Source organism: Chlamydomonas reinhardtii, chromosome 1 (assembly GCF_000002595.2).
Source record: "Chlamydomonas reinhardtii strain CC-503 cw92 mt+ chromosome 1, whole genome shotgun sequence".
In the NCBI taxonomy this organism is placed as follows: domain Eukaryota; kingdom Viridiplantae; phylum Chlorophyta; class Chlorophyceae; order Chlamydomonadales; family Chlamydomonadaceae; genus Chlamydomonas; species Chlamydomonas reinhardtii.
The window spans coordinates 5,832,977-5,860,284 of record NC_057004.1 but is presented as its reverse complement, the minus strand read 5'-3'; the positions used below and the strand labels follow the sequence as shown (position 1 = coordinate 5,860,284).

The following is a 27,308-nucleotide window of genomic DNA, read 5'->3' as shown; positions in this document are numbered from 1 at the left end:
GGGAGGGGAGGCCGGGGATAATTAGGAGAGGAGCACCAACGTATGCCAGCGCTAGCCGTCCCAGCAGTCCCCGCACACACCATACACACACGGCCGCGCACCTGCGCGAAGCGGTCCAGGGCCCCCGCCAGGTGTGGCGGCGCCACCTCGAAATGGTAGTTGGTCACCTCCTGTTGCAGGGCATGCGAGGCGTGTACACGTGAGTGTGGTGGGGGTATGTGTGTGCTGCAGGAGAGCGTGTGCCTGTGTGCACCAGGCGTGTGTGTTTATGCTATGGCACCCAGGGCCCAGCACGCACACACACATCGTCCTCTCCACCCTCGCTCCTCCCCTCCCCTCCTCCTCCCTCCCCTCCCCTACCCGCACCTTTACCACCTTCGCCCCTCCCCTCCCTCACTCCCCCTCCCTCACTCCCCCTCTCTCCCCCTCACTCCCGCCCCACCAGGTCGGTGAATGCGTTGCTGCTGCCGCCGTGTTTGGTGAGGTAGTCGTCGTACTCGTTCTCGGCCGGGTAGCGGCCGCTGCCCATGAACAGCATGTGCTCCAGGTAGTGCGACAGACCCTGGGGGGGGGGGGGGGGTTACATTCATGATTAATTAAGGGGGGCGGGGACAGCATGGGGGGGGTTACATGCATTAAGTTTACGAAGTGAAGTCGTAGCCAGGTACGAAGGTACACAGTAGTCGGGGGGGGGGAGGCAGGGACAGGGGAGAGGGGAGGAGAGGCGGGACTTGCATACCGTAGATGGGCACGCGTGTGTTTGTGTTTGTGCATGATAGCGTACTAAGGACCAAGCACCGTAAACGGATACGAACTCCATCCAACACCGCTCACGTCCCGCACGCGCATGCACTACTCAACCATGCAAGATACAATACTCTGCTGCCACGCCTCCCCCTCCTTGTCCCCCTCACGTCTGCCTCTCCCTCTCCCTCCCACCCTCGCCCCCCGCCTCGTCCCCCACGCCCTTCCCCTCCTCGCTCCCCCCGCTCACCGGAATGTCCTCGGGGTCACTGAAGCTGCCCACACCCACAGCCATGGCCGCAGCCGCCTTCTTGACAGGCGCCTTGTCGCCGCCGCCGCCAGCGCCGCCCTTCTTGCGCCGCCCGCCGCGGCCGCCGCCCTCACCCCCCTCCTCTTCCTCCTCCTCCCCCTCCTCTCCCTCGTCCTCCTCCTCGTCCTCGCCACTGCCTGACTCCATTTCCTCATCCTCATCCTCACTGCCGCTGCCGCTCTCGCCCTCCTCGCCCTCATCCTCATCATCCTCATCCTCATCCTCATCATTGGGCTCCAGATCCCCGCTGGACTCCTCCCCGTCGTCCACGTCAGCACGAGCCCGCTTGCGGCCGCCGGCGCCAGCGCCGCCGCCGGAGGCGGCCTTGCCCCCGGCCTTGCCCGCCGCCTTTGCGCCCTGGCCACCGGCTTTGCCGGCTGCTGCTGCTGCTGCTGCTGCTGCGGGCTCGCCATCCACTTCCATTGCTTTGGCAGCGCCCTGCAATACATGGCACATAATGTGAGTTTTGTAGTTGGGCGTGTGGGTGTGTGGGTCATGGCGGGCTGTGCGGTGTGCGGGAGAGCGTCGGATGCCATACATGGGAGACGGTGGAGACTGAAGAGGCAGCGGCCGCAACTCAAGCGCTGCACCACACGGGTGGCGAGGGAGCTAGCTAGCCAGCAGCCGGCCAGCCTGCCAGCCATTAAATGGCCGGCCAGGTGGTCAACATCCCGCCTTGCCACGCCGCGGCTTGGAAAGACAGGTGGGTTCCGGTTCCGGCCCGCACCCGGTGCCCGAAACCGCAACCTCATCAACTTCCCTAGTCTTTCAACAGTGCTTTTATTGCCGTTTACCACGCCGCACCTCGTCAGCCGCCGGTGCGGCATTCATTTCGGGGTCGCTGATAAGCAGGACCTTCAGTCCATTGTCCAGAACCATGTATCGGTACAGCTTCTTGTCATTTGGTGATTTTTGCACGTCAATTGGGGCAGGTGCAGCTGTTTTGCCATCTGCACCGGCCCGGCTCCGAGTGGACACCGGCATCCTTTGCAATGTTTCTCAATCTCAACGAGATTTAGAGCACCTTGTTATTGCAAAGGAGTACTATGGCGCCTGTCAGGTTCGACACACGAAACCCCTTGGCGGGGTGCACGAAGAGGCAGCGCACTGATGTCAAGCAAACCGTAGCAAACTCTCCGTGCTATAGGTTTTGATGTGTAAGTAGGACTCTGTCAGGCATTTGTGGGCTGGGGGGCGCCGGGCGCGTTTCCCCCACCCATTGCCGTACATTATGCACGCGCACTCCGCTCCCTCATAAACGCAGTTGCAGTGCTGCACCGACCACGCCGCCGACCCTCAGCCACACTCACAGCGCAAGGTAATCCCCCTCAATCTTGGCTCTACGCCTTCCGGCCGACCCCACAGGCGCCCGCTTGTTCTAGTACATACATACGTCGTCGGCATCGGGCGTGTCATCACCGCACCCCATGCAGTACGCAGTCACGCACGCTCGCAGCGGCGCGTGCACAGTCCGTGTCGAAGCGACAAGTTCCAATCCTAGTTCGAACATCGCAACCGGATCCACATCGCCATCGCTACGCCCCCCACTCCCCCCCCACCCCACCCCACCCCGCCTCCCGCCGGCACAGCTTAGCCGCCACCCTGCCCCCCTAACAACCCTCTCCCACCGCCCCCGCCTCTACTCCCCGCCCCCACCGCCCCCACCTCTGCCCCTACCCCCGCCCCCACCGCCCCCGCCTCCGTCCCATTGGGCCCCCACAGCCCCGTGCCCCACCCCCCAGGCTCGGGGTCCACGCCCGCCCACCAGGGCAGCGCCGCGCGGCAGGCCAACACCTGCGGCCCCACCGCTGCGGCGTAGGTGCGGCGGCGCATGTCGCGGATTGTCACGTGCCGCAGCGCCGCCACCCGCCGGTGGAACAGGCGCGACAGCGGGGCGCGGGAGCCCTTCCACTCGCGCGTCTGCGCGGGGAGAGGGGGCGGCGGGGCGGGGCGGGGTTGTAGGAGGGAGAGGGGAGATGCAAAGATGCAGGAGGAGGGGGTGGACAGGGAGGGAAGGGATAGTGGAGGAAGTGGGGGAAGGCGGGGCTGTGTGCCACCAGGTGTGTTGAGGAGCACAAGGAAAACAACGCATAAAGACTGTGTATGTGATGCAGCAACGCAGCGGCATACGTATGTTACTCTCTGTGTGTGTGTGTGTGTGTGTGCGTGTGTGTGTGTGTGTATGTGTGTGTGTGTGTGTGCCGTGCATGGTGTGCCGCAATGCATAGCGCATCTCCACAACACCGCAGCCCACAGCCGTCCTCGTCCCTCGGGACGCACGGCACACGCACCTCTTCCACCGCGCCGCCGCCTCCGCCTGCACCTGCGCCGCCTCTCCCTCCGCCCGCTCCGCCTCCCCCTGCACCACCTCTCCCCGCCGCCGCTGCCGCCGCCTGTGCGCCTGCCCCCAGCCCGCTGGTGTCGTACAGCTGTTGGCTGCGGCTCTTGGGGTGCGGGCGGTGCACCAGCCAGGCGTCGGGGTGCACCACGAAGGTGAAGTTGGTTAGTGCGACCAGCGCCACCTGACAGCGAGGGGCGAGGGCAGGAAGGCGGAGGGTGGGCGATGAGAGGCAGGGATGGGGTTGGGGCTGGCGGGCGCACGTGGCGTGGGGCGCGGGGCCGTGTTGAGCATACGTGTGGCATTGCAAACCCGCATCCCTCAAACCCGCACCCGCACCCGCGACCGCACACACGCTCAAACACTCACATTCCCCTGATTTAGTTGGGATGAGACCGTAACCTGCCCCGCCCCTCCTCTGACACACACACACACACACACACACACACACACACACACACACACACACACACACACACACACACACACACACACACAACGCCCTCGTTCACGCACCTGCTGCACCTTGTTCCAGCCGTAGCCGCGGAAGCGCACGTCGTAGGGCGGGCACAGCGTCCTGCGCATTGCGTGTGTGTGTGTGTGTGTGTGTGTGTGTGTGTGTGTGTGTGTTGAAAAGAAAACAACAAAACGAAGCCCGCCCGTGTGTGTGTGTGTGTGTATGTGTGTGTGTGTGTGTGTGCGTGTGTGTATGTGTGTGTGTGTGTGTGTTTGTGTGTGTCACGAAAACAACAAAGCAAAGCCCGCCCAGTTCGCCTGTGTGTGCTTGTTGCGTTTGTGTGCTTGTGTGCGTGAGCCATGAAGCACCAGCAAAGGAGCACATATGAAGCAACGCGTCCTCCCTCCCCCGCCTCCTCCCCCGCCTCCTCCTCCGCGGGACTTACACGCTGAGCTCGGGCCTGCAACCCCCCCCCCCTCCCTCCCCCTTACCCCCTCCCCCACGCTCCCGCCCCCCACCTGCTTATGATGAACCAGGGTTCGTAGTTGTCGGCGTACGGCACCGTGTACGGCTCCAGCGCGTCCAGCCACCTGGTGAAATTGGTGGGGCCGTGGCCGCGGCGGTAGGCCAGCCGCGCAAAGTAGTGCAGTGCCGACTGATCCACCAGCCGCCGCAGGCCGGACTTATCGCCTGGCGGGCGGGAGGGGTTGACGTTCATGAATAAGTATAGACTATGGTGGACTCACATTCGCATTCGCATTCGCAGTTACGCATTTCAATGGTAGGGGGGCGGTGCAGGAGGAGGGAGACGGAGAAGGGAGGTGGTGGTCGAGTGGGGGGAACTGTTCATGGCGGGACGAGGATGGGGAGGAGTTGGTCTTTAACACGGCCTGGCACATTCTCGTGACGCACGTGTACACACGCAGCCCTCCCCATGGCAGCCCTCCGCTCACCCCACATTACCCCAGGTCCTCCTCCCACCCCACCTCCCCACCACCCCACCTCCCCACCACCACACCTCCCCACCTCCGCACCACCACACCTCCCACACCTCACCCGCAATGGCCGTGTCCGCCACGTGGCCCCCCTCCTCCAGCCCCAGGCGCTTGTGCGTCTCCCACGCCGGCAGGATCCAGGCCACACGGCCCGACTCAGCCGCCCGCTGCAGCTGGGCCAGCCTGGGGCCACGAGAGCGCGCGCACAGGTGTCCAGTGCTTGTCAGCCAGGGAGCAACTTGTTGGGAAACGGTGGCGGGCACATCTGCATTATCCTCCTCCTCCTCCTCCTCCTCCTCCTCCTCAACTCCCCGATCAGCACGCCTCCCTACCCTCCTCTGCCCAACCCTGTCTACACCCGACGAGGCGTCCTTTCCAACCAACCCTCCTGCGCCACCCCATCCTCCCCCCCCCAACACACACACGGCCTTCTCCTCACCCACCCAACCCCCCGCAGCACCCCCTTCCTCTCACCGCTCCTGCCCCGGCGCCGCCACCTGACCCGCCAGGCTGGCACTGGGCGCCAGGTCTACATCCACCATGGCCACCAGCGGGGTGGCGGCGGGCAGCAGCGCCGCGTCCCGCAGCGCGTTGATGGGCACCAGCGCCGCCAGCGCGGGGTCCGCCACCGCCTCGTACAGCAGCAGGGCGGTCAGCGAGCAGGCGGAGGCGCCGGCGGCCTCCATGCTGGAGGGGAGGGAGAGGGAGAGGGGGAGGGGGAGGGGAAGAAGGGGAGGGGGACTCCGGGATGAGGCATGTGGCGGGGGTTATGGCGGGAGCGGTGAGGCAGTGGCGGGTGTCCGGGGCCGGGGTAGGTGAGGGGCGGAGTGCTGGGATGCGATGTGGAAGCTGGGATTCAGGCAGGCGTGACGCGTGGCAAAGCGGGAATGGTGGCGGGAAACGAGCGGCCGTGATAGAAGTGCATTACTGCAGGGGCTGCGCAGACGCCGCACCGACATCACGCAACCTTTCCCTCCCCCTCCCCTTGCAGCGCGACTGTTTCCTTATGGGATTGGCTCAACGTTGAACCCATATTGCATTGGGTTTAGTTTAGTTTGGGCTGGTATCTACAACCCTCCCCTCCCTTCTCCCACGCCCCTCCTAAAACCCTCTCCACCCCTCTCCTCCCTTCGCCTCCCCTCCAGCCAGCCCCCCAGCCCCGCCTCACCGCTCGAACAGCTCCCGCACCGTATCTGCCGCCCCCCTCAGCGCCTGTGTGTTGTCGGGCGTGAGCCGCCTCCCGTCCTGGCGCTGCAGCAGCGGCAGGTACAGCGCGGCGGACAGCGGGCCGCGGGGCCAGGCGCGGCACTGGGCCTCCAGGGCCCCCAGCCGCTCCAGGGTGGCGCCAACGAAGATGGTCACCGGCAGGGGGGCGGGCTTGGCGCTGATCAGCGCCTGGTGCAGGTACAGGCTGCGTCGGAGGTGGTAGGTGCGGAAAGAGGTTGGGGGGGGGGGAGGTGCGGGGAGGCGGGTGCGGGCGACGGTCCAGGGGGCCACCGTGGGAGGGGTGGTCGCTAATCGGCCGAGTGGCAGCGGCCTAGCGGGCACACCTGGTGTTGAAGCCGCGCAGAAAATCCTCAAACACGCTCGCCGTCCCGTTGTAGTGTTCATTATAGCAATTCTGCAGCGCGCTCGCCCTGTCATCAGCTGTTGACTGTTGCAGCAGCCGCGCACCCCACGCAGTTTTGGCTAAAGTAATAATGAATGATTGCAGCAAGAATACAGTCGCACGCTTGATTCGGGCCATTTGGCGTCTACATTGCAGAATTGATACTTGAACGAAGTTGCAGAGCAAGGGAAAGTCATGAAATCATTGATCATCACTTTTATATAGTCTATAAGCTGTCATCAAGTCGGCGACAAGTACACCAAAGTTCCCAGAGGCCACAGCATCCACGCCCCATGTCAGGTTGACAGCCGCCCCCGGCGATTCAGCGCTGGGTCTGCATCTGCTCAGAGGCATCATACAAGTACTGTACATGTGCGCACTTCTGCCCCGGCTGCCAGCCCTAGCCCTCCCTCCCGCCCCCTGGGCATGGGGGAACGCTTGCTACAGCCTCACTCCCTTGGCATCCCCTGCGATGGTGCTTGCATGCCAGAAGTTCCGGCCGGAGATGGTTCCCTCCTGACCTGGGTGCTGGGCACCCTTGCTTGGTCGGACTGTCCCTTGTTATAATGTCGCATTCATACTATCATACCAGTAGTTGCCAAGGATTCTGCATGGCAAGAGCTTCGGCCGCTTCCTTGCATATCTACTGAGCACACCAGTGCCCCAATGCAAACGCTGCCTGAGGCACGCACGGCCAAAAGGTAGACCGTGCGACACAATGCGCCACGCACGCTGTAACAAGAAGTTTGCACGCGGCATCGATTGCACACGGGATTCATCGCTTGGTCTGAATGATTACGAAACGTACACGATGGGGCCCCTGCCAGGGCACGCCAACCCTGACAACGCCGTGCGCATGCGTGCCCTGCCCTCTGATGTGCCGGGCTTCAGTGGGCCCCTGGGGCCCAGATTCAGGCTCACTGACATCTAAGAGGCCCTGGGCCATTCCTTCGGTTCACTTGTTGCCTGCCTCGCTCCCAGTCATACGGAAGCCCCTTGTACAGATAAGGGCGCCCATCACTAGGGGGTGCAACCCCAGACCAACCCCAAGCGAACAAGGGGCCGTCCACCCATCAGTCAGAAGCGTCCTGCATCTTCGTCTCCACGCAAGGGAGGAGGGCTACCCTACAGAGCTATTAAATCCGCTCTATTTTGTAAGCGAGGACCCGACACGCGCATACACACACGCTTGGACTCCACGTAGCCTGCCGTGCCGCTGCCGGTAGCACACCGCGAATGGGCGCAGAGAAACAACTGCCCACAGGCGCCGCAGTTAGGGCGCCCCGCCGGCAAAGAACCAGGGATGGCGCAGCGCTTGCTCCGCTGAGGGGCGCGAGGATGCCGCGCTCGCCGTCAGCTGCGCCCTGAGCTCCTCACCCTGTGCATCCAACACGAAGATGCTGCACGTGTCCATCAGTCGCCCCACCAGCTGCACGTCCGACGCAGTCGTGTACATGCCGCACTCGTCCAGGGTGTCAGAGGTCCAGCAGGCGGCGCGGAAGCCACCCTTGCTGGCCGCCCGCGCTGGCGCCCGCGCCACAGACTCCAAGTCGGACAGTATCCACGAGCCCTGTCAGCCAAGGGCATACAATCTGGTTGACGCCTCGTGCAGGCTTGCTCCTAGCCGGCTGGACGTGCATGTGGGCTCGCAGGGCAGAGAGAGGCGCCGCACACGCATACCTGGTAAACACCCCGCAAGCACGTGCCTCGCAAAGGTCCCCACTGGCTACCAAAACGTGTCTACTCTTCAGACCTACCTGGCCGATGCACAGCACGTTGTCCCTGCAAGAACCAATGCCACAAAGTCGGATTATGGGGTGGGGGTGTACAGCGCAATGTGGCTTCAGTACCGATCAGACCGCTGCAAGGCTCATTCGACCTCACCAGCGGATGTCTCGGTGCACGTAGCCCGCCCTGTGCAGTGCGGCGACGCCGCGCAGTACGGCCTGAATCGCCTGCCGCAGCTCGCCCTCGTTCCCGGGACGGCAGGTGTTGCCCAGGGGGGCCAGGGCCACCTTGTACGTGCCCTTGCGCAGGGTCGGCGCCTCCACGGCGTGGATCAGCCCTTCAGCGTGGCAGGTCGCGCTGGAAGGGCGGCGAAGTGGGACATGGATGCGGGGAGAAGGGCATCAGCACAAACGTGATGGCGTGGGCCCGCAGACATGAAGGATTGTTACAAGCACTTGTACGAATGTGTCATAGTGTGCCCTGGTGGTCATGATTGTTGCAGTACTAGCTAGGAGCGCACCTGTACACGTTGGCCAGGTCGTCGAACTCAACGCCCTTGTTGTTGCTGGCGAAGTTGTTGATCTTCTTGACGACCCTGGTATCATGAACACCGGTGCACAGGATCTGCTATGAGAATGCCTCACAGTGCGTGCTTGTGCGGGGACCGCCTATCTACGCCTACCGGTCTGCGAGGATCGTGATTGTGGTGCCATCCCCGCGCTCGAGCACATCGCCAACGGCCACAGGGTACAGCGGCAGCAGCGGCCGCAAGCCCCAGCACAGCAGGCGGAAGAGGTTGACCGTGTGGTGCACCACCTCGATACGGTCGGCCATCTGAGCAAGCAAGGAAGAGGGCATCAAGCGAGGCAACCCGACCAACCCTTAACCCGCCTGCTGGACGGCAAGGTTCAACCAATGTAACTAATGCAGCGATTGGAACGCACTTACCACGGCAACATCAAACCGTTTGCTGATGGGGACGGGGTGACGAGGCTGGTCTTTGAGCACGACGAAGAACTGGGGCAATAAGCAAGATCGGTTGCGGTAAGTAGATGGACTGCACTTGCAGTGCTGCACGCTAGTACATACCTGAAGCTGTTGACCCGCAGCCGCGTAGCAGGGCAGGTACGGAAGGTTGCCGAACGCAATTGGCGACCACACATCTCCTGTTATAACAGCACGGCATGGGATTACGATTTGCGTCCACAGTGATGACATCACCTACGCAGTCAGCGAACACCACCTTACCCATTTTTGTGCCAAGCTCCTGGACAGCGACTCTCATGTTGCTGCTGCTCGCCTGGACCTCCCCCTGTACCCATGAACGCAGGCACATAACTTCCATTCAGTAGGTCCCGCACATTTGACCTAGATAGGTACCAGCTCACCTTGAACACGAGCGTGTTGTCCACCCAGAGGCAGAAATCTGGGCGCAAGGAGGCTCCTGAAGGGTCCGTGGTGTTATAGCCCAAACGGTGAGGCAGCAGTCCTGCAAACGGGTGATGCGGTATCCGTTCATGGCCAGTTAGGGCTGCTGAAGGCAGGGGTGTGAGAGACACGACAACAGGACGGCATGCGTGCCGCACCTGTCAGGGCCTGCAATTGGCGGAATATGGCATCGATGAGCGGAGCCATAGTTATAGCAAGCGCTATCTTGGAATTGCTGGGAGGCCCGGGGCTTAGGGCCATGAACATTGTGGCCGACAAGGTGTACGTCTCAGAGTTCGCCTCCACTAAATGCAGCACGCGGTGGTTGCTGGCATCGCCCCGGAGCCATTCAAAAACGGTCCGGTCCAAGGGTAGCCGCCGACCCAGCCGCTGTTCCAGGAAGCGCCGAAGCTCAGGCGCTGTTGCTGGTGGTGGTGCCCCAGGGTCGTCTCCAATCATCGCCAGCGCCACCGCATAGCTCCGGTCTGCACATGTACAAGGACGATGGACACGTAGGGCGGGACGCGACAGTTTGGAAGGGGAGGTCCAACACCCCGGCGATGGCCAGCATGGCTAATCGCAGGAGCCTATCCGCGGACGTACTCAACCGCTAGAGCTGGTGTTCGTGCTCAGCTACGAGCGTGTCAACTGTCAAACGCGCGCGTCACAGTTGGAAAGTTCAAAAGCGGATTCTCGTACCCTTGCTTTGTGAAAGAGGCCGCACGAACTTGATGATTGCCGGCAATGAGGCCAGGAAGCCCAGGACGGCCAAGAAGGTCAGCGACGATAAGGCCCGCGAAAGGCCGACCTTGTCCCCGCCCACGCCGAGCGGCTCCGCGGCAGCGTTGAAAGCAGCAGCCACTTCCTCGTAGCTGACCATTCACGTATCTGACCTGCTTGTGCAGTGGCCAGTGCAAGGGTCCTCTGTCTTGGAGGCTTTTCCCAAATTCATAAATTGCTGCATATAGAATTAGACATGAATTATACGTTGCAGCGAAATAAAATGTGTGCAGCATCCTCGCGACGAAAACACCAAGCTGTTGAGCCCGCACCTGCTTTCCTGTCCCAAAGGAAAAGCTGTAATGTATTCAGTGTCACACCAATATGTTATTGTAGCATTAAGACGGTGCTGGGCCCTAGGCGTGCCGAACTGCCCACGCCCCCTGACCCACACTGCCCCCAACCCCGGCGGAACGCCCGCCGCCGACAAACCCGTAGGTGTTCATGTATGATGTGATCGGCCTAGAAGCGGTTTAGGGACCGGTTAGTGACTAAGCACACATCAATGCCATCCTTCGCTCGCAGCCGCAGACCCTGGGGTTGGCCCCTTGCGTGCAAGCAACGTGTAAGGTTGACAAATTCCGGGCGGACACAAAGGCGCCGGTGGCGTCGCACTAATGTCTAATGAGCAATGGCCACCCAAGTGAGCACCACACCGCGGGGAGGGGGAGGCCCGACCTCCCACGGTTTCTTGAGAGCTGCATGCTTTGCACGGCGTCCAAGGCAGCCACAACCCGGTCTCACCTGGGACGTGCCCATACACGCGGCACCGTCCAAGACCCAAACCGTCCCAAGTGCCTATTCATGACACATGTATGTTATGAATAGCTGTTATGGGCCCTGGCACGGCCTGTCCGCTCGCCGAGCTCGCGAAATGCAGCTGCATGCCCCGACATTTTGCGCGAAGAGCATCTTTTAGCCCCCGTAGAGACTCTCTAGCATCTACCTATAGCTACGAATAGGCACGGCAACGTTGAGATATTGAGGAAATGGCTGCTTGAGGGACCTCGGTCGCGAAATGGCCGGTCGGCCGATTCTCGCATTTTGCTCCGGGATACATTCCAATGCAGTATAATGTGTCTAAATAACATGTTGAGTGAGTTATGCCCCCTCCAGCACGTTTCCACTCGACCGTGCCCGCACGTACCCATCGTGCTCGCTGGCTGGCTGGCCCAAACCCGTCCATTTCGACCGCAAGCGAGCGCGGACCGCCCTGCCACTCAACCAGCAAGTCAATGCTATGTATGATAAGTGTCTGAGAGCGCGGGGGAGTCAGGAGTGACCTTTTTGCCGTCGGGGAACCCCCCTATCTGCCCCCAAGACCCCCCGCACGGAAAGGGCCGTACGGCACTGGGGCAAACTTCGAACTACGGATTTGACACGCTGGCAAGGTTCCTGAAAGCTGCCCATAAGGTTAGATTCCTAGTCGGACTTTTGCCCCGACCAATGATGGGGGGTTGAAGCGAGTGCAAATTTGGACGGTGCCCACAACGCGGGTGAGACCGGGTTGGGCAGCCATCAGTAAGTTGCGTATGGCTGTGTGCACATTATTTGACATGGTCAGGTTGCGACATGTCGACATGTGAAATGCGACATACAACATTGCGACATACCAAGACTCGCCCACATTTGCATAGCTACGCGTCCTGGAGCTCATTTGCGTAACATCTCCCAGCTTTGCGGCGGTGTATTGCGCTAGCGTAGCCACAAGCTCCTCCCACTGGCCGCACCCGACGCCACGCCACCACCACTGTGGCAACCGAGACACGTTTTGTTGTGTGCCACGGCGTTCCACGCTTACCAGAGGCATATTGAATGCATACACAATATGTTTGGCGGGTTTAAATGCGTTTGGGCGGTATGTGCATTACAGAGGTCGGCATAAGCCTCGGGTCCTTCGGGGCCCTCAGATGTACCCGCAACCGAAATCGAAAATAGCCAACCGCTGTGGGTACTTTCACCACCGAAATCGCTCCAGAAACCAAAATTGCCCCCCAAAACCGGCCCAAAACATGATTGACCTGCTCTTGGTTTACCCGAAATGCCCCCAAAACCCCTTGAAAATGTCGCAATTTGAAGCGCAATCTGCAAAATTTCTTTGGGGCTGCTGCCCCGGGGCCGGCTTGCGCTGGACGGAGGGGGATTGCGAGGATTTGTGGCTGCCTGCCACAGAGCAGCTGCCCAGGCATGTGCTGTTGAACACGTAAGACGAATGCAAGCCTTGCACACGCGGAAACCCTAGTAAAATGCACATATTTGAGGCCCGATATGCGAAAATTTTCTCCGGGGGCTCCCGCCCCCGGACCCCCGGCTGGGGGGACACCCCCCACACCCCCCCGGTTGGGGTTTACCGAAATCGGTCTGGGACCCGCAGCAGAAAAAATGCGTTTGCCGACCTCTGGTGCATTATGTCGCAATGTCGTATGTCGCAATTCACATATCCACATGTCGCATCGTCCTGACCATGTCAAATATAGCAGCTTGCAAGTTATTTGACATGGTCAGGTTGCGACTTGTGGACATGTGAATTGCAACATACGACATTGCGACATAACGCACATACCGCCCAAACGCATAAAAAACCGCCAAACATATTGTGGATGCATTTAATATGCCTCTGGTAAGCGTGGAACGCCGTGGCACACAACAAAACGTGTCACGGTTGCCACGGTGGTGGTGGCGTGGCCTAGGGTGCGGCCAGTGGCAGGAGCTTGTGGCTATGCTAGCGCAATGCACCGCCGCAAAGCTGGGAGATGTTACTTAAATGAGCTCCAGGACGCGTAGCTATGCAAATGTGGGCGAGTCTTGGTATGTCGGTATGTTGTATGTCGCATTTCACATGTCGACTATGTCGCAACCTGACCGAGTCAAATAATGTGCACACAGCCATAACTTGCAAGCTGCTATAGGCATGTCCCGGTGCTAGGCCTTGGCTAAGAATCCGCTTGTGCCTTCATTGCTGCTGTCGTAAGTGGGGTTCGTTGGTGTGTGCTGTCAGGTGCATGCTGTCCAGAGATTTGCACTCCCGCACCCTTAAGCCCCACTGAGATTGCGGCAGCTATGTGTCGGGCACAGGCCCGAGCAGGCTGTTCCAGACTCCAGAGCCTTCACACAAGTCAATACAGCACATGTTACACCGATGTATGCACCCGGCCATCACCGCGGCCGGACTTCCAACTTGTCTGGAGGTGGATTGGTAGGCGGGGTGCCACAGACTTGCAGCCGTGTACCGTATGACGGTAACACGCTCAAGCCCACCGCCCAACATGCTCAGACAGCAGCAGGCCGCCGTCACCCGTCACCATGTCAATCAGGTCGACACATGCATCAATCCATGCAAGTCAGGCCGGTGACAAGCGGCAACCGCTTACAACACACCGCCGTCAGCGCTATGATGCGCCCTACGAGCGGGGCCTGTCGCCCTGCTACTCATGCTACCGCCACCACCAGTTGCTTCTCAGCGGTAAGTCGGTAACCGCTCCTCACTTGCAACAATGCATCCTATCATAACCATGCACTCGTGATTTCTACATACCACAACTACCTAAGCCGCAGCAGCTCATCAATCACAGGCCCTGCAGGTAGGGGTGCGCCAACGCCTCGCGCGCCGAGGGCCGCTGCGAGGCGTCGGCCGCTGTGAGACGCGCCACCAGGTCACGGAGGCCCTGAGGCAGCCGCGCCGGCAGGCCCATGCGGCCCTCGGTGTAGGCACGCAGGCCGCCAGCAGTGGCACGGAAGGCGGCCGCGTCAAGCAGAAGCAGCCCCACACTTGCCACATCGCAAGCCACAGTAACTACCGGCACCGCAGCCTCGCTGTCAACATCACATCCAGAGCGCGCCGCCGCTAGGTGCGCGCGGACCTCAGCTGCCGCGTACTCGAGCGCAGAGCCCTTGACACGCATGCGCCTCTGCTCAACCACTCCCGCTGCGTCCACCGGCGCCGCTACACCGCAGCTGGTGACCAGGAACTGAGTGCTGCTGCTGCCGCCGATGGAGGGCGTGGGCTCGGTGCTGCTGGCGGTGACGACGGACACGCAATCGGGTGCGATGGCGCCATGGCAGATGCCGGCCTCGTGCAGGGGGGCGAGGGCGGACAGCAGGGCGACGGCGATGCGCTTCAGCAGAGGCTCGGGCACGAGCGTGCGGCCAGTGAGTACCAGCGCGGGCGGAGGCGCGGGCGGGGGTGTAGCGGTCTTGCCGGTGGTCTTGTTGCTGGAGCTCGGGTTCTGGCGACGCGGCTTCTCGGGCTTGGGCTTGGCGAGCATGGCGTCAAACTCGCGCTGAGTCTCGTCCATGGCGAGGTCGTCCTGGATACGGTACGTGCGGGAGGAAAGTGGGAAGGGCGGGGAAAAGCAATTAGCTAGCGTTTCTCGAGAGCGGGAGGCATGGAGCGAGCACGCTTCCTGAAGCCGGGCAGCTGTCCCTCGTCCCAAGCCTTGCGTGAGCCCTTCTTTCGCCATCACTCCCAGCCGCCTAGTGCCTCCCCTTGCTTGAAAATGCGACTGCCCTCATACCGTACCGTATGCATGCAGCTTTCCCACTCACCATGAAGCTGTCCAGGCCCACAGCGCCGGACTCGTACGAGAGGAGCAACATGTGCGCGTCAGACTCGCGGCCGGGGCGGGACTGCCACAGCAGGCGAACGCCGTGGGGGCTGCCGCCCAGTGCCTTGTGTGCCGCGGCCTGGCGCTCCAGGTGCTGCAGCAGCAGCGGCGTGCGGTTGTCGGGCTTGCGGCGCGGCTTGCCGGTGACCTTGTGCTTGCGCAGCAGCGTCATGAGCAGGGCGGGGCTGCAGGTGCCGTCGGGCTGGGGCACCTCCACAACCTCCAGGCAGGTGTAGGGGTCGGTGCAGGAGAGCTTCGACACGACGCGGCAGGTGGGCATCGGGCCTTGGTGCGCGGCGTCGCGGGAGGGAGCCTGGAGGGAAGGGCGGGGAAGGGAGGGAGGGCGGGAGGACGGAAGGAGGGTGAGAGACTGCGCACACTGTTACGGCCAGAGAGTCGGCACGTATGCACGGTCCGTACGGGTGGAGAGCACTCACACTGCTTGCGGGCTGAACTAAGAGAGACGCTAAGGCATGAATCGGGCTCTGCTGGGCATGGGCCTCCGTATGTAAACGAACTGGCACTCACCACCTCATCCGAACTGCTGACAAGGGAAGGCGACACCGGAGACTCCACCTTGGGCCCTTCCTCAACCTCGCTGCCAGTGCCGCTGCCACTTCCGTCGCAGCTGCTGCGGCCGCTGGGTGTAGAGCTGCCCTCACTGCTGCTGCCGCCGCCGCTGCTGTGGCGCTCGGCGGTGCACTGGTCGTCATCATCTGAAGCGGGGAAGCTGGACGAGGCCTGCGGCGGAGAAGGGCAGGGTAGGCGGGGGCGGGTTGGTCAGCGCTTTGCGTCGCTAGTGAGGTAAGCTTGCACTCAAGGTCAGCCCTCGTCCTTGCACCCGAGTTTCGTAAGGCTCACCAGTCGCTGTGCGGGCGGGGCCGAGGTGGAGGCTGGCGATTGACACGATTGAGAAGCAAGAGTTGTGATGGACGGTGCCGTAACCGATGTTGCAGATGCAGAGCTTTTGGCACATTGCCGCTTGCGGTCGCAACGGCCACTGGTGCCACGCTTGGCCGTCGCGCGGGACTGCGCAACTGCCGCAGCGATGGCGATTGCCGAGCCAGCTTGTGCCGCCGTTGCCGGCGGGAGTCGCCGGTCCTTGCCTTGGGCTTGAAGCAGGCACGCGCGTTGCTGGATGCACTTAGGAAGAAACATGTTCGCTCGCAGCTCTGGCACAAATGTCAAAGGACCAGAAAGTCACGAAACGCTGCCGATAGTTCAGAGAAGCTTGAAACAATTGCCCTGTGAAAGAACACTGTCGTAATGTAAGCAGTGAAGTTAGCCTGTGCGACGTCGCAGTAATGAACATCCGATCGGCGCTTGTCGTGCAAGTCAGTGAGCACTACTTCCCAAGCTTCGCGACCTCGTCCAGCTAGCGCCGCCACTGGCTGGTGTGCGCTTTGTGTAAATCTAGGAAAACTATATTGCTTGCTTGCTATTTTAACGCTGATTGTGGGTGCTTGCCCAAAACCGGGAAGCGAATGTCCTCGGCTTGTCACGGCATTCTGGGGTGAGCCAGTTAGTGCTATGTGTAGCTCAAGAATAGGTGAACTCTAATTGCCTCTCAGCCCAGGAACGGTTGTGCGCCCGCCATGACTTGGCACCATCCTGCAACCACCGACACGATTGCCTGTGCCCGCACGCGCCCCCTGTGCAGTTCGAGCTTATTGACGTGAGGACGGAGGACTGAGGGGGTCTAGGTAGGCTTACCGCCACAGCCCCTGAACGGCGCCTCCCCACCAAGCGCCCTGTAATACCCACAGTGAGCGCCATTTCGCCTGACCGCCTCACAGCGCGTGCGGATTGCGGAAGTGGCATGTGCTTGCGTGCAGGGACTCGGCATATGCCGCTGACTTCCCACACCATACCGCTACAGTACCGGTACAAAAGACAGTATCATTGAACAGCTGATGCTGTCGTGTTAGTATGCCGAAGCGCTGTAATGTTTGGGGTTTGCGCCCAGCCTGGTTGGCTGGTTGGCACTGCTGCTCAACATACGGTGAGTGAAGGCTGCGTGAAGGACCGTACGGTAGGGTAACTAGGATTAACAGCGCCTCAGTCCCTCAGCCAAGCGCCCCAACATGCAATTTTCCGCGCGCTAAAGTGGCAAACATTACGGTACAGGTGCACGCGTTGCTTGCTGCGATGGCAGCTGTGACTCATGCAGCCAATGTGCCAAGCCGCTGCCGCATCAGCTGAATTTTCAAACAAGGGCCTGGAGACGGCGGTGGCGGCGGCGGTGGCACCGCGCCTACCGGCGGCAACAGCAGCGGCCACGGCGTTGGGCCCGGTGGTGGCGGCGGCACGGGCGGCCCTGGGCCCAGCGGCAGTGGCGGCGCGCATGTTCGGAGCAGAGGGGGCAGGCAAGGCCACGTGGAGGAGGACAGCGCGGCGCCGCCTTCAAAGCGGCGCCGGCGCGCAGGTTGAGACCTGCCGGTGTTGTCTGGTTAGCGACCTGTGCTGACGAGGATGGCGTAGCGGGCAGTCAGCTGCAGCGGCAGGGGTGTTTTCCTTGCTGTCTGGTTGGCCTGCTGCCTGCTGCACTAGTGCTTGATAGCTGGGCGCGACTGGGCACATATGGCGGGCGGTGCCTGTACAAACCGACCCCGGCTATGTCCGGGAGATGAGGCTAGTATCGGAACCTTCGGCCTCAGACGGAGGACGTGGCGTGGCGGCACAGCCCACTTTTCCCTTGCAAGGGAGAGCCACCTTTTCTTGTCATTGTTCGCTGTTAGTAAATAACACGTGGGGCGGTGGTTGCTTGCATCGGTGCCATGAAAGGACAAGAACATCGTGATCATGAGGGAGGCGGGAGGGCGGGTTGGCGGGGGCAAGGATAGGAGGCAGGGCCAGGAGTCAAGCGAGAGTCACGAGTCACGTGAGAGCGGGGGGGGGGGGCAGGATGACGGCGGACACACATGAGACATGAGCGCATGGCTTTACCCTCCATTGATGAACGCTGCAAGGCCGCCGGCTCGGATCCTTACGACCCGCTCCGTGTCCAACCTCCCCCCACGCGACTGCAGCCGCCCGCCACCCCGCCCACTCCCACCGCCAGCCGCATCTGCCGCTCCTGCCGCCCCATGCACCTCTCCCCCCCCCCCCGCCCTCTCTCCCCCAATGCCCCCACCTGCACCTACCAGGATGAGCTCGGGCTGGTCTGCAGTGGCGGCCAGCAGGCGGCGGTCGTACCGGTACCACTCGTACTTGAGCGGAGGCAGGCCCTGGAGTGGGGGGGGGGGTGAAGGGCGTGGTAAGGGGGGCCCGGGAGTGACGGGAGTGGTAGGTGAGGTTCAGGGCCCGGTGGGAGTTGGCCTGCGTGGCATCGAGCTGGCGTGGCGGCCACGTCGTGTGTGCGCACTGTGCAGCAGGCAACGCAGTTAACCCGTTCCTCAGGGCCCCCTCCAGGCCGCCACTCTCACCCGCGCCACGACCTTGAAACGCACAGTGCCCTCCTCCGCCACCGCCGCGTCCTGCGCGCCGGGGTCAGCGTCACACACTCCTTAAGCAGGTGCACAGTTCTACAGCACGATAGATCCAGTCAGAAGGGGCGTGGTGTAGGCTGGAAACACATACACGGCAGCCTCCTGGGCCTCAACGCATTGTTACCCACAGACCTGCAACTCCTGTTCGCATCCGCGTGCGAAACTCTATCGCGCGCGCCGTTTACCACGGTCTCGCCCGTTACTTTCGGAGGAACGACACCCACCCCAAGCGCTGACCCTCACCCCCCACCTGCGGATGCACCACGATGGTGGGTGCCTCCACCACCAGCCCCGGCCGCACGCCCACGTCCGCCCCCGCCCCCGGCGCCGCGTCCGGCACCTCGTCACCGCGCGCCTCACGCAGCCGCTGCCGCGCGCGCTCCACCACCATGTGGCGGGAGTGAGGTGGTGATATGATGTTGATGTTGCTCGCAAGAGGTCGTAGTTAGCATTTGAGCAGCAGCGGCGGGCAGGGTCTTGGGGTAGGGTCCACGCCTCCATGGAAAAGCTTCCCACGCCGCGCCCTCAGGACTCTCGAACTCGGTGACCACTGCACTGAAGCATGCGCCTCGTGAGGCGCGGGGCTAATGGATGGCACCATGGGATAGGAGGGCAGAGGTATCGCTCACGGACGCTGCCGTGACTTGGTCCGCATCTGTGTGTGTGTGTGTGTGTGTGTGTGTGTGTGTGTGTGTGTGTGTGTGTGTGTGTGTGTGTGGTTACAAGGTGGTGAGCACGATGTGCATTCATGTCCTCTCTCTCTGGCTGGCCTCCGGGCTGTTGGCGACAGAACGTGAGTCGCAACGGCCTCTGACGATGCGACCGAATTTGACGTGACCTCTGACCTGCAGGGCTGGCTTGATCGCGTGGAGCTGCGTCACGAGCGTTCGTCTGGCATACCCTACCTCTATTATGTCTGGGTGTGTGATGGGACAGTGTCAAGGCAGGTTGGTAAAGTCCCGGAGGGTGCAGCTGATTCCCAGAACCCAGCAGATGACAAACAATTTGCAACGGCAGGGCAGGAGTACGCGGCCGGTTGAACGCCAGAGTTACTGTACCGACGAGTTGCCGGCTGGCTGGAAGTTTGCTATTATGTCTGGGTGGACAACCGCGGCTGCCAGACCTCTGACGCGCCGACACACTCGCGGTGGGACGATTACCTGGTCCGCGGCTCCCACCTGCTGACCTGCGCTATTCAGTGCGCCCTACGGCTCTCCACGGCCGGCCTGGTCCAACAGGAGAGCCTCTCAAGTGGGCTGCCTGGGCCCGCTGCGCGGCACGCTGCGTGTGCTGCGAGCTGCGGGCCATTTTCCTGCCCACGTTCACCATGCAGCAGGTCCTCCTCGCCGAGCGCAGCTTTGTGGACCGATACGACTTCGCCTTCAACTGCTCCGACAACGGCAGCTACCGCGCCACATACGATGGCTTCTGGCGCCAGTACGGCATCCGGCCCATCAACTCCAAGGTCCGCTGCTGGGTGGCTGAGAGCTGGTGGTACCAGGGCCTGTCCACCCTGGAGCGCTACCTCGCTGAGCCGAGCGAACCCAAGGGGGCGCTGGTATGACAACGTGTAGCGGAGATGCAGCGACACGGCGAGGAAGCGCTACCTGACCCGGGCGCGCTGTGAATCCTGAACCTGACTACCTGACTACCTGATGATCACCCTGAACCTGACTACATGACTACCTGATTCTGACTACCTGATCCTGCTGACTACCTGATCCTGACTACCTGACTACCTGACCGGCTGGTGCCAGTGCTGTCAAGGGGTAGCGGGTGGATGAGTGGTTCGGGTGTGCTGGGTGAGGCTGAACGTAATGCTTGCATTGGATCGTAGCACGATTTCCCCCCGGCAGCTGCTCTGGTGGCAGCAGCAGAAGGGGTAGCGGGTGGATTCAGGATTAGGTTCAGGGTCAGGTAGTCGGGGTCAGATTCAGGATCAGGATCAGGTTCAGGATCAGGATCAGGTAGGCAGATCGCCACGGGCAGCAGCAGCGCTGGCCCTGCTGCCCGTTGCGAACAAGCCGCTGATCTCTTACCCACTGCGAGCGTTGGCGGAGGCGGGCCTGCGCAGCGCCATCGTGGTACGTGCCCACAGCTGCTGTATGGCCCCGACCGCGTCAGGGGCGTGGGGCTCCCGTGATAGATAGATTGCAGAGTGCCCGGAAGGGGAGGGGGGGCGCTGCAGCGCGCGCCCGCGCATCTGAGGGTGCTGGGAAGGCACCCGTGGAAGGCGCGTGCACGGAGGCACGCCTCTGCGGAAAGCAAGGCTGCTGCACATCCAGTCGCCCCGCCCACCCCGCTGAGAGCTCGCAACATGCCACCTTCCGTCCTCCAGTCCTGACAAGCCCTACCCCTTGCTCCTTGTCCACCTCAGGTGGTCATCGGCGAGAAGGCCGCTGCCAGGGTGCGCGAGTGGATCAGCTCCGAGTACGCCGGATCGCTGGGGGCGCTGGCCTTTTGCGAGGTGGTGTCGGTGCCGGAGGGGTACGGCACGGCGGCCGCGCTGCGTGCCGTGGCCAGCCGCATCACCAGCAGCCCCAGGCTCGTGGTGTTGTCGGGCGACCTGCTGGCGGCCGTGCCGGTGGGCGCGCTGGTGGCGCAGGTGAGGGGGCCCAGGGGGGGAGGCGGAGGGCTGGGGGCTGAAGGTGCAGGGTTGGCGGTGGGGGTGGGGGTGGGGGTGGGGGTGGGGGCGGAGGTGGCGCAGGGGAGGGGGATGGGACGGCGGTGTGGCGGGTGTGGATTGGGTGGGGTAGTTCATGTTACCCCCAAGGTGCTGAGGAGAGCAGGGTTGGAAGGTGGGAGAGATTGGTTGTGCTTGAGCGATTGGGTGAGGGCCAGCACTTTGCGTGGCACGATGCGTGGTGCCTGCCAGGAGGGGAAGTCGGCAGTGAGCGGGCGTCGGGCGGTGGCTGGCTTGCTGGCTGGCTGGCAGCACTGATGATGAGGCAGACCGGCGCAATATGCAGGCGGTGGAGCAGAGAACACACCCGCACGGCTCAGCCCATGAAGCATGATGCACAGTGTCGGCCCGTTCCCTTGTCTCACACCGTTCAGCTCGCCTCTTCTCCGGACCCCTCCTCCTGCCCTCCACCGTGCTCCCCGCCGCCGCCCTCTAGCACAAACTGCTGCACGCCAGCGCATTGCCCACCAGGCTGCTGGCGCACCACCGCATCACCCCCGCCAGCGAGGCCAAGTCCGGCAAGCCGCCCTCCTGGTGCTCCTGGTGGAGGCGCCGCCTGCTGGTGCTGGAGGCGCCGCCTGCTGGTGGTGGAGGCGCCGCCTGCTGGTGGAGGCGCCGCCTGCTGGTGGAGGCGCCGCCTGGTGGAGGGGAAGGGGGGCGGGGCGAGGGCACGTGGCGCGGGAGCCTGTTCAGCGCGTGGGGGCGCTGTACCAGGCGTGTAAGGTAGTGAAGCTGAGCGCGCGTGCGCTGCCCGGTGGCAGAGCGGTTAACACCCTCTCTCCAATCCATTCTCTCTCACCACGTCAGCCCGCTCCCTCTGTAATCTCATGCCTGGCGTCGCCATTTCTGGATAGGCACTACTGCAGTGCATTCCCTGATGGCTGGGCACGGCCGGGCTCCATCACTCACAGATCTGTCAGCTTCTAGAAACATTCGCGCGAAGAGGCCCCCGCCCTGTAGCTACGTGGCGCACCTGGCTTTTGGCAGTGCGAGTTCTAGCGTGCGCCTCGTGAGTAACCCTGGCCATCGCTGGCACATCCTCCTACTGGTTAGGCCAAAGCCAGGGCCAGCGCGGCTGTTTAGGGTGTCACTCTGACGATGGTCAGATTCGCACTGCTGGGGAACATCCGCGTCGCAGGACTGCTGGCATTGTGTGGCCCATACTTTGGGTGTCGAGCATGGCAGGCCGACACAACCACCAGCCAGCAGCAAGGCTTTTTCTAGCAGGACACAGCGGCAGCTGCAGGGCACTTTGGGCCTTGATGAACCTGCCCCGTTCAGTTCCCCGGCGAATGGTTGAGGCGTGGAAACACGCCGGTCAGATACTTATGCAGGCGAACCACCGTCCCTCCCAGTGAGGGTGGGGTAGGGCACAAGTACACGCTACACAGCAGGCACAGGCCCCACAAAAGACGCGCTTGTGAGCTTGATAGGCTGCAACCGGATGGGCTGGGCTGGGTGCCATGCTATTCAGCGTCTCTCATTAAACATCCCCCCAACCCGCCCCCACCACCACCCACACCGTCTGCCCCCCTCTACCAACAACCCCCTCCCCCGACCTGTCGGGGCAGCTCCAGCGCGCGGGCGGCCTCGGGACGGGGCGGGTCGTGCACCGCCACCAGGCCCAGCAGGAAGGTTGCGCCGGACTCGTCGGCGGGGGTGATCTGTGCGGGTTTGCAGGGTATGTGTATGTGTGTGTGTGCGTGTGGGGGTGTGTTGAGGTGCGTGTGTGTGTGTGTGTGTGTGTGTGTGTATGTGTGTGTGTGTGTGTGGAGGGTATGGGTGGCCCGGCCAGCAGCCTCGCCCTGTGCCAGTCACGCCACGCTTGTTACCCGCCCTGCTACAGCCACGCCACCCGCTGCTACAGCCCGCTGCTCTCACCGCCTGGGTGGCTCCCGGCAGGGGTTTGTAGGCGAGGGTTAGATAGGGTGCGCAGCGCACGGCTGCCGAAGCGGCACGTGGTGGCGGCCGGCGGGGCGCAGGCCAGCGAAGCTCGGTCAGGGGGCATACATCATGCCGTTGCCGTTGTTGGCCAGCAATTAGGAGCAGCGCGCCCGTTGGATGTGGTGGTTGGGGGAAGGTGTTTGGTGTGAGTCATGGGGAGGCGGTGGGGCTGGGGTTCGGTGAGGTGTGTGGGGATGTTGGGGATATCAATCATACGGGTGACTGGTACGGCAATGGTTATGGTGGGGTTCCAGTCATGACTAGTTCGATGAAGCGGGGTGGGGGAGGGAAAAGTAAGAGGAGTCAGAAAGAGAGTTTGGGCAGGGCCAGGGAGCGGTAGGGTACAGTTGAAGTGTGCCCCCTCCCGCCCGGCCCCAAGCCGCCACCGCCGTCGCTACCTCACCTTGCTCCACATGATGCTGCGGGCGTCGACCACCAACATGACGGGCATCATCTTGCGGTCCCTGGCTGCAGGGTTCACGATGATTTTGTTTTGTTTTCGGTTTTGCTGTTTTTGTTCTTGAGTGCAAACGCGTGGCTAAAGAGGTGTGGTGGTAGCGGTGGCGGCGATGGTGAGAGGTGCAGCTGGAACGGGGAACGGAGGGGTGATGCAGAGTTGGCGAGTCATGTCGGTCACAATGCAGTCCCCATGGACATGCCGCAAAGCGTGCCCCAGGCTCTTCACATGCGGTTGAAGTAGAGCAGATGATCGGCGGCCTTAACCAGGGGGCCCCTGGTCAAGGCCGTCAGCCATCTGCTACACATGCGATGCTTTCACCGCATGTGTATGTCAGTGCTGGGGCCGCCCCGCCCGGGCGTGCATGAAGGAACGTCCACCGCATTGCCTCCAACCGGCTCCGAGCAGTCGCCAGCGTCAGCGTCAGCGGCCCCCAGCAGTCGTTAGCTGTGTTGGTATCCGTCCCTGCAGTCCCGTTGACGCCATGCCCTCGCCCCCCTGTGTCACCAACGCCCTACCCAGGGCCAGGCGACCCGCCCCCCCATGGCACCCATCGCCAACAATAACAGTCGGCCCACTAACTACCGCTATGTCACTGCCCCACGTTCAGCACAGACCACACCAAACCACGCCAGGCCAAGCCAAGAATTCCGATAGGTTCCAACAAGCAACGACCAGCTAGACCAGCAACTCACAAGACCACAACCCACCGAGTGAACTCCAGTGTGGCGTTGCGGCTGAAGCGCTCCGCCCAGTGCATGTTGCACGTCAGCCCGCCGCGGCCGCCCACTGCACCACTGCACCCGCCACCGCTGCCGCCGTCCGCCCGCACGCCGCCGCCCAGCCCCGCGGCAGCAGCGGAGCCGGCTGGGACACAGACATGGGGGTGGTCGGCGACCCAAGCGGGCAGCCCTACCTGCGTGTGTGGCGATGGCGATGGCAATGTGCCGACGTGCCGGTGCGCTACGTTAATGTGAGGTGGCGAAGTAGGGTAAGAGAAGGCTGCAGAAAATCGTGCTTGTGGAGATGATTGCATTGCACATCACACCATCGTGCGCGCTCCACGTTGGCTTCCCTCTCTGCAAGGAAGGAAAACACAACGAGACGCCCTCTGCACGCCCACCCACTCACCCGCACTCATGCATGCTCAGTCAACCAACAAGACTAGCATTCACATTTCACACAGTAGCTTATTAATGACAACCACGTCAAGCCATAGACATGATGGCGGGCTTGTTGAATAACCTTGGCGGGGGTTCCCGGGGCCTGGTAGCTGTGCCAATTTCTGGGGACAGGTTTTTCCCATACCGTATATGCCAGCTACACAAATTACTGGATGGCCCGCCACCATCAGGATCACCGCCAACAGCACCAGCGGCAGCTGCACCACCAACAGCACCAGCGCCACCTCTCGCTGCTGCTGTTGCTACAGCTGCAGATGAGGCCGCTGCGGGAGACGGCAGGTAGCGCGCAACAGCTTCTCCACAGGTCCCGACTAACTTACTTGGCATCGCATCCTACCGCTGCCGCCTTGCCAGCCTCCACCGCGACCACCGTCGCCTGTTACAGGTCAGAGAGTGCGGCTGCTGCGGCTGCTGTAGCAGCAGCTGCAGCTTGCGAGGAGGCCTGTGCAAAGGACAGTCAAAGCCAGGGGATGCCATGGGGTCATGGTCAGGCAAGATGTGGGGACTCCTGACTGCGGGCTGCCAAGCAGGTGGTTGGTATGCTAGTGCTCATGGCCCCAGCCCCTGCCCAGACTCAACTGTGCCCCGGCTCCGGCCCTGGCCCTGGCCCCAGCTCCTGCCCTGACCTCTGGCCACAGCTTTTGCCCTGACATATCCGTTTCGGACTTCCTTCTCTGGTGCCCCGGTACAGCCCCACCTCTGCCTTGCACCCACCATGCCCTGGCCCCGCCCCTAGCCCCTGCCCTGACCCCCGCCATCCTCGGCTCCTCCCAGGTCCTTGTCTCAAGCACCTGGCCCAGGTCTTGCCCAATCCAACCCAGCCCGCAAGCCCGTGCGGGATGGGCCCGCAGGCGGCAAGCAGCGATTGGGCCTGATTGGGCCTCTTTCGAATTCCGGGACTAATCGTCGAGACACTGAATCGTTTACTAAACAATATTTCGCCATCGCGCAAGATCTCATTCATGCAAAGCAGGCTGCTGTTCGCGGGGAGTTCGCCCCAGATCCTCAAGGCAAAGGCTCCCCCGGTGCCGTGCCGCGTAGTTAAGGGCGACAAACGCCACGGACATCGTTCCAACCGCCCCACAACAGCGAGCGCGGCCGACACCGGGCCAAACAAGGTACGCGGGCGTGAGGATAAACGAGTCCGCACGTACTCAATGAACGAGTCCGCACGCACGCACTTATTCAGTCACATTGGTTGGTGTTAGCAGGCACCGGTGATGGTGGAGGCGATGGTGCAAGCCGTGGCAGCGGCCCAATTCGCCTTGGCCATGAAGACCAAGGCCGCCGCGGACGCCCAGAAGGCCGCCGCGGACGCCCAGAAGGCCGCCGCGGACGCCGAGAAGGCCGCCGAGGCCGCCAAGCAGGAGGTAGGCACCGTGTTCTAGGCACTGTGTTTCAAGCACTGTGCTGATGCTGACGTCATGCTGACGTCGCCATTGCTGTCCTCTTTGTGCCTAGGCGAGCAACATCAGCGTCCTCTGGCTAATTATTCTGGCTTTGCTCATCATATTCTGTCGTCGTTGATGCGCAGACGGCGGAGGCCATGCACGAGCTGCGGGACTGGGGGTTTCTTACATTCATCGCAACGGTCGTCGGGCGGGCCTCGCTGGTAGAATCGTTGGGCATGGTTCCCTCCGCGAGCATGAATGCGGGCACCATGCCCAACGATTCCGTTAGCGTGGCCCGCCCTGCGATCGTTGCGATGACTGTGAGAAACCCCCAGCCCCACACCTCGTCCATCGCTTCCGCCGTCTGCGCATCAACGACGACAGAATATGATGAGCAAGGCCCAAATACATATCCCACGAGCTGTGGGGCTGGGGCTTTCTACCAGTGAGGCCCGCCCGACGACTGTTGCAATGGCTGAGAGAAACCCCCAGCCCCACAGCTCGTGCACCGCTTCGGCCGTGGAGGCAGGTGCAGGCGGGTGGTGTGGGTGGGCTTGTATTGGAACGAACTGTGTATTGGAGTGAACTGTGTATTGGAAGAGACAGGGACAGAGGTAAAACATTTCAAACTCAATCTGGAAGGGTGCTGTGCTGGAGCATGATGGTGAAATGGGTTTGGCAAACAGTGCCATCACCAACAGGGGAGGGGTGTGTGCAACTCGACCTGGATCCAGGGTCGCGCTGCATGGGACCCGGCCAAAAGCGTGTTCGGACCCCCAGCGCCGGCTCCTGAGACTTGATTATTGTTACCTGGACAATTGTTTAGTCATTTGAACTGACAGGTGTCGCAAGGAACGGGTGTTCTTGTAACATAACTGCGGTGCTTTGACGAATGTATCATCTGTGGAAGCCTGTAGTGACAGCTCCTCTCTCCTCTCTCCCGGCGCTTCTTAGTGCCACATACTACATCTCGGCACAGACTCTTCTTCTCTACCTTGGTTCTCAAAGGCAAGTATCATGCGTACTGGTGATTCTGGTGATACTGGTTTCTAGCTTTTACCAGCTTACAGCAGCACCACAAACCGTAGCCGTGAAGGGAGCGGGCGCAGGTGCTATGGGCACTTGCGAGCAGGTGGTAGGGCCGGCAGGTGGTAGGGCCGGCAGGCGA

The 27,308-nt window shown here is 62.2% G+C and overlaps 7 protein-coding genes across 10 annotated transcripts in view; 2 read left to right on the top strand and 5 right to left on the bottom strand.

Annotated features, from left to right (window-relative positions):
- The window catches only part of CHLRE_01g041855v5 (uncharacterized protein), a 2,932-nt gene extending 735 nt beyond the window's left edge, over positions 1 to 2,197 (bottom strand). Inside the window, exons 1-4 of the mRNA XM_043058824.1 lie at positions 1,859 to 2,197; positions 995 to 1,492; positions 443 to 562; positions 102 to 170 (exon numbers count right to left, since the gene is read on the bottom strand). Of these exons, the coding sequence (XP_042928738.1) occupies positions 102 to 170; positions 443 to 562; positions 995 to 1,492; positions 1,859 to 2,038 (867 nt within the window). The 5' untranslated portion in view covers positions 2,039 to 2,197. The remainder of the gene's footprint in view (positions 1 to 101; positions 171 to 442; positions 563 to 994; positions 1,493 to 1,858) is intronic.
- A 48-nt stretch (positions 2,198 to 2,245) lies between these two features.
- On the bottom strand, positions 2,246 to 6,657 carry CHLRE_01g041850v5 (uncharacterized protein). Its single transcript, XM_043058823.1, has 8 exons — positions 6,395 to 6,657; positions 6,013 to 6,255; positions 5,319 to 5,531; positions 4,906 to 5,027; positions 4,368 to 4,539; positions 3,909 to 3,969; positions 3,346 to 3,576; positions 2,246 to 2,974 (listed from the first exon to the last, which is right to left on the bottom strand). The coding sequence occupies exons 1-8, from the start codon at positions 6,589 to 6,591 to the stop codon at positions 2,645 to 2,647; spliced, it is 1,569 nt and encodes a 522-aa protein (XP_042928737.1). The 5' UTR covers positions 6,592 to 6,657; the 3' UTR covers positions 2,246 to 2,644.
- A 218-nt stretch (positions 6,658 to 6,875) lies between these two features.
- CHLRE_01g041800v5 (uncharacterized protein) lies at positions 6,876 to 11,447 on the bottom strand. 2 transcript variants are annotated; one of them, XM_043058822.1, is made up of 13 exons: positions 11,134 to 11,447; positions 10,662 to 10,669; positions 10,309 to 10,502; positions 9,768 to 10,094; positions 9,570 to 9,670; positions 9,430 to 9,493; positions 9,271 to 9,347; positions 9,130 to 9,198; positions 8,864 to 9,015; positions 8,702 to 8,776; positions 8,338 to 8,538; positions 8,211 to 8,235; positions 6,876 to 8,023 (listed from the first exon to the last, which is right to left on the bottom strand). In XM_043058822.1, the coding sequence occupies exons 3-13, from the start codon at positions 10,487 to 10,489 to the stop codon at positions 7,727 to 7,729; spliced, it is 1,569 nt and encodes a 522-aa protein (XP_042928736.1). In that variant the 5' UTR covers positions 10,490 to 10,502; positions 10,662 to 10,669; positions 11,134 to 11,447; the 3' UTR covers positions 6,876 to 7,726. The 2 variants fall into 2 exon arrangements, with proteins under 2 accessions (XP_042928736.1, XP_001689693.2); XM_001689641.2 differs by lacking the exon at positions 11,134 to 11,447 and having other exon boundaries at positions 10,309 to 10,687.
- A 458-nt stretch (positions 11,448 to 11,905) lies between these two features.
- On the bottom strand, positions 11,906 to 16,537 carry CHLRE_01g041752v5 (uncharacterized protein). Its single transcript, XM_043058821.1, has 4 exons — positions 15,855 to 16,537; positions 15,522 to 15,734; positions 14,935 to 15,306; positions 11,906 to 14,696 (listed from the first exon to the last, which is right to left on the bottom strand). The coding sequence occupies exons 1-4, from the start codon at positions 16,149 to 16,151 to the stop codon at positions 13,956 to 13,958; spliced, it is 1,623 nt and encodes a 540-aa protein (XP_042928735.1). The 5' UTR covers positions 16,152 to 16,537; the 3' UTR covers positions 11,906 to 13,955.
- A 3,040-nt stretch (positions 16,538 to 19,577) lies between these two features.
- CHLRE_01g041700v5 (uncharacterized protein) lies at positions 19,578 to 20,443 on the top strand. The gene has a single exon (XM_043058820.1). It carries the CDS (start codon positions 19,809 to 19,811, stop codon positions 20,043 to 20,045), a length of 237 nt encoding a protein of 78 aa, XP_042928734.1. The 5' UTR covers positions 19,578 to 19,808; the 3' UTR covers positions 20,046 to 20,443.
- Positions 20,444 to 20,735: 292 nt separating this feature from the next.
- Positions 20,736 to 24,807, bottom strand: CHLRE_01g041667v5 (uncharacterized protein). Of its 2 annotated transcripts, XM_043058818.1 has the most exons (6): positions 24,697 to 24,807; positions 24,276 to 24,432; positions 23,512 to 23,572; positions 22,724 to 22,828; positions 21,633 to 21,849; positions 20,736 to 21,123 (listed from the first exon to the last, which is right to left on the bottom strand). In XM_043058818.1, the coding sequence occupies exons 1-6, from the start codon at positions 24,704 to 24,706 to the stop codon at positions 20,855 to 20,857; spliced, it is 819 nt and encodes a 272-aa protein (XP_042928732.1). In that variant the 5' UTR covers positions 24,707 to 24,807; the 3' UTR covers positions 20,736 to 20,854. The 2 variants fall into 2 exon arrangements, with proteins under 2 accessions (XP_042928732.1, XP_042928733.1); XM_043058819.1 differs by lacking the exons at positions 22,724 to 22,828; positions 23,512 to 23,572; positions 24,276 to 24,432; positions 24,697 to 24,807 and adding an exon at positions 22,138 to 22,247 and having other exon boundaries at positions 21,633 to 21,802.
- Positions 24,808 to 25,657: 850 nt separating this feature from the next.
- On the top strand, positions 25,658 to 27,022 carry CHLRE_01g041650v5 (uncharacterized protein). 2 transcript variants are annotated; one of them, XM_001690103.2, is made up of 3 exons: positions 25,658 to 25,867; positions 25,961 to 26,119; positions 26,284 to 27,022. In XM_001690103.2, the coding sequence occupies exons 1-3, from the start codon at positions 25,712 to 25,714 to the stop codon at positions 26,587 to 26,589; spliced, it is 621 nt and encodes a 206-aa protein (XP_001690155.2). In that variant the 5' UTR covers positions 25,658 to 25,711; the 3' UTR covers positions 26,590 to 27,022. The 2 variants fall into 2 exon arrangements, with proteins under 2 accessions (XP_001690155.2, XP_042928731.1); XM_043058817.1 differs by having other exon boundaries at positions 26,211 to 27,022.
- Positions 27,023 to 27,308: the final 286 nt, after the last annotated feature.